The sequence below is a fragment of the Pterocles gutturalis genome, unplaced genomic scaffold (genome assembly GCF_000699245.1).
Source record: "Pterocles gutturalis isolate BGI_N339 unplaced genomic scaffold, ASM69924v1 scaffold32905, whole genome shotgun sequence".
In the NCBI taxonomy this organism is placed as follows: domain Eukaryota; kingdom Metazoa; phylum Chordata; class Aves; order Pterocliformes; family Pteroclidae; genus Pterocles; species Pterocles gutturalis.
The window spans coordinates 1-3,955 of record NW_010139419.1 but is presented as its reverse complement, the minus strand read 5'-3'; the positions used below and the strand labels follow the sequence as shown (position 1 = coordinate 3,955).

Below are 3,955 nucleotides of genomic sequence, written 5' to 3'. Positions count from 1 at the left end.
GAAATCTAACATCTGGCAGAAAAGTTCTTAAAAAGAAAATTACATTGTAGGCCTAGTACTGACTTCCACCCTCTTAATAAATTCAACTTTGGTGACGGGCACTAGGAATGTTAGTGCCGCATCAAGTTTTGTTTTTCGGTTCTTTTTAATTAAGGCAACCATAATGCATTTTAAAATATCAATTCTGATTATCCCTTCCCCAGCTTATCTGGAAAACACGAACCAGTTTTCACTACAGTATTAATCAGCACAAAACTTCTTCCTTACCTACACAGACCGGAATAGTCACAGTATCAAGAAGGTTACAATCCATCATTACCACCTCAGTTTGGGTCATCCTCTACTAACCACTGGAAAGGATACCGTTCCTCTTCATTCTCATAGCACATGGGTAACTTATTTTGACTGAACATGACCTGACCTAGCCCACATTTGGGTAAGTCAGACAAAGCCTCCACAGGGAAAAGGGCTATTGTAACAGGCCAGGCAGACATTTACAGAAGACCTACTAGTAGGTCCAATTAGTAGATCCAATTGCATTTCATAGCTACCTATTAATTGTAATAGGAACCATTATTTCTCATACAGTAGGTGCCATAGACTGCTGCAAGAAACTGATGCTAGAAGATCATCACTCTTTAAAGTTCACTGACTGACAGAAAGTACCTGGGGACGTGCAGATATTTAAGCTAAATCAGAACAGAGTGGAAGAGCAGCTAGACATCAGCCATTACTGTTCCAGCATCACAACAAGACCTTCTTGCTATTCACCTTCTTTTTATTTTGACACAGCTGAATTTCCCAAACGATTTTGTGGTTAACCTTCTTTACAAAGTATAAATACTATTCCATTCTTATGGAAAAGAAATGCAGCGGTTTGTACATACACACACCTCAAGAGCAAGTCCATGAAAGAACACCATAAGGTGAAATTACAGAGCTAATACACACAGAGCACTGATTTCGCTGAAGGCCAGGAAGTCTCTGCTAAGAAAGCCAATGTGTTATGGTAAAGTTCTGCCTAGAACTTGCATGTTTTAACTGAACTCATAATATATAAATGGGATAATCAGAATTGTGTGACGTGCTCTTGTACAACTCATTAGTTATACTCTGATTTACAAACTTGTATCCTGTAATTGCTGCATTGAACCGAAGTCCCCCAATATAGAATGGAATTGCTTGAATACATCTTACTGGTATAAGGAAGCAGCCCTGGTGGATGACATGTTTCTAACTCTTTTCAGACACTGAATATACTCAAGAGTAAAATTAAGACGAGTGAGATCACACAAGGTTTTGGTAATTATTTTTATGTTGGTTTTATAGCTTTCCTGGTTTCTTTAGGAAACTCCTGCACAGTGAAAGGAATGAAGAATTCCAGAAGAGAGTTGACCTCCTTCAGTTCCAGACTGTATTCCGCTGCTATTTTCTCTGCAGTCCATATTTGAGGATGAAGTTTATGATTATTAAGAAGTGTCAGAGCCTCCACAAGGGAAATTTTGCCTTTGGGAACTTTGTTAACATCTAGATCTCCCAAGTGACCTAGTTTTGTAAGTCTCTTTTCCTCCTGTTTACATGGAAGATGTTCATCACCTCCATCTTTTACCTAATTGTGGGAAGGAAAACAAAAAGAGCTTAACAGCAGTTCTGTTTACTATGCATACTGTAGCAGCCAAGCTGTTTTCCTAAATATGGCATTTCCTGTTAGCTTTCTCCAGTTTTACAGCATAAAAAAAAAAAATGCTTAGACAGCCTTGCTTCTTGATGTCACAAAAATTGTCAATTCTTCCACAGCCTTTCTACATATGATGTCAGCCCCCCCCAGATTCTGAAAAGCTACCATCCACTGAACTCTTAAGTGTTGTATATACTCGTCAGCCGTTCGTACAAGGCAAACTACAGATTTTGGTAGTCAAACATAAAAGCAGGTAACATAATATTTGGTACTGATTCATTGCAATAGGAAAAAAAATCATACTACAAATTGGTATCCTTCTGATATCACTGAAAATTTTTTTCATATAGTCTCTCTCCTCTTTCTTTCATTTTCAGTTTTTAGTTTTGCAACTAAAATATATTCCCTCTTTCGCTCTGTCTGGAGAACAAACTTTGCTGGACAAATATAAACTATTTTGCAGCATCATGTGGAGTTTAATTCCCATGGCTACTGTAGTGCTCAGACACGTGAAGTCTCTTCTCCCACATCTCTTCATACTTTCAAGTAATTTTCAAACCAGCTCTGCCTTGCCCATACTGCCTTTTATTAAGATTTAACCAGTGAATGACACTGCAAAAAAGACAGAAAACCTCTCTTAAATTTAAGAAAAAGTACTTTTAAAGTTATCAGAGTCCACAGCCACTTATTAGCCCACAGACACTCTGTATTAACTCACAAGCTGAGAAAACTGATGTGGATGCTACAGCATCTATAACTGCGTGTCTGTTTCTAAACTACAGAGAACGTCTGACGGTGCTACCCGTTCTCCATTTTTTCCTTTTACTTTGTGCTAAGACTGTGCTCAGATAATGAGCAATTTTTCAAGTCTTAATAAAATGATCTCTCTCTGGCTATCTGCCACTTCAGGACTTAAAAGCTGGTGCTTTTCCACTTACCGCAGGCATACATACCAAATATACATATAGGTATGTATACACACACAATGCACAAAGTATTCAGAAAAACATCAGAAAAAGAAGGAAGCTTTTGGATTAAATTTTGCCCACAAGCCTCTGTGCTAACAGATTAATTGCACTCTTCCTAACAACTGCAAGCAGACACAGCCCAAGAGCAAGCCTTATGTGGAAGCAACCTCAGAGTAGGCACAGAATCAAGCACTAAGATTTGTTCCACCTTTGGCCTTTTAGTTCAGGGAGATTAGTTCAGGGAGAGACTGCACAAATCTGTTTGCATTTTTAAATACTTTTAGTCTTGAATACAAGGTACAATGAAAATGGCAAATTAGAGAGACTTAGGAATTTTATTGCTAGATTATTACAAAACTTTTATTACTGAATAAAGCAGATAGAATAAAGCAGTCCAATAATGCAACAGGTAAAATGCGCAAGCCATGTTTACTGGAAGGAGTATGCTTTGCCTTCCAAGTCAAAGACTGCAGCAGTCGTCAATGAGGAAACTGATCACCAAACAATGCAGGTGGTTATGCAAAAAAAAAAAACAAACAAAAAAAACCACCTAAGGCACTTCCTCAGCCACATAAGGAAAAGTCTCTGCACAGTATGACATTAACATCAGTTGTTAAAGACTCCACTAAAATGTTAATGTCTTTGTCCTCTACCACATCCACGCTCCCATAGTAGTCACAATCTCTTTTCTTCTTACAACTCTATGAACGATCTCTGGCAAACTCCTGCACCTTTACAAAAGGCTGGCCAACTGTCCTTCTGCCTTAGAGGAAGCAGAAGTGGGAATTTAGGTGAAAAACAAAATAAGATCGATGCGATGTTAAAAAGGAAGACCGTGTAAGCATTTAAAAGTTTGTACAATCACAATCTGTCACATATTCAAGGCCCAGGGTCAAATACAGTCAGTGCTACTGATATGTAAGAGTAAGGAAACATGACATTTATCTATAAAAAAGGTAGCTTTTATACAGCATTTGTACTGAGTTTGAAACCCACAAAGCTGATGCTGGTATCCTCCTACAGAGAGCCCCACTCACCCGCGCAGGTGGATCTGTGGAGGCGACATACACATCTTTTAACAAGGTGAGGAGCCTGTCGTCCTTTCTGTAAATTTCTTCTTGTATCTCGGGGTTGTCTAAAAGCAGTGGGGAGAAGAAGGGAAAAAAAAAAAAAAAAAAGGAGAGAGAAAAGACAGATCCGAGTCAAACCGTTTCCTGTTTGTCAGTTCTGGCAGCTCAACCGCTCCCCCAGAGGAACGGCACGACTCCCGGGACGGACGGAGCTCCTCGGGAAGGTTTTTTACCCACCA

General features: G+C 39.1%; 1 protein-coding gene across 1 annotated transcript; it reads right to left on the bottom strand.

Moving 5' to 3' along the window:
- Positions 1-1,229: 1,229 nt before the first annotated feature.
- On the bottom strand, positions 1,230-3,781 carry NDUFAF4 (NADH dehydrogenase (ubiquinone) complex I, assembly factor 4; the record flags this gene model as incomplete). The annotated part of the gene is made up of 2 exons (XM_010083338.1): positions 1,230-1,609; positions 3,684-3,781. Coding segments are annotated over 2 exons (395 nt in total), but the record flags the coding sequence as incomplete, so codon positions are not given.
- Positions 3,782-3,955: the final 174 nt, after the last annotated feature.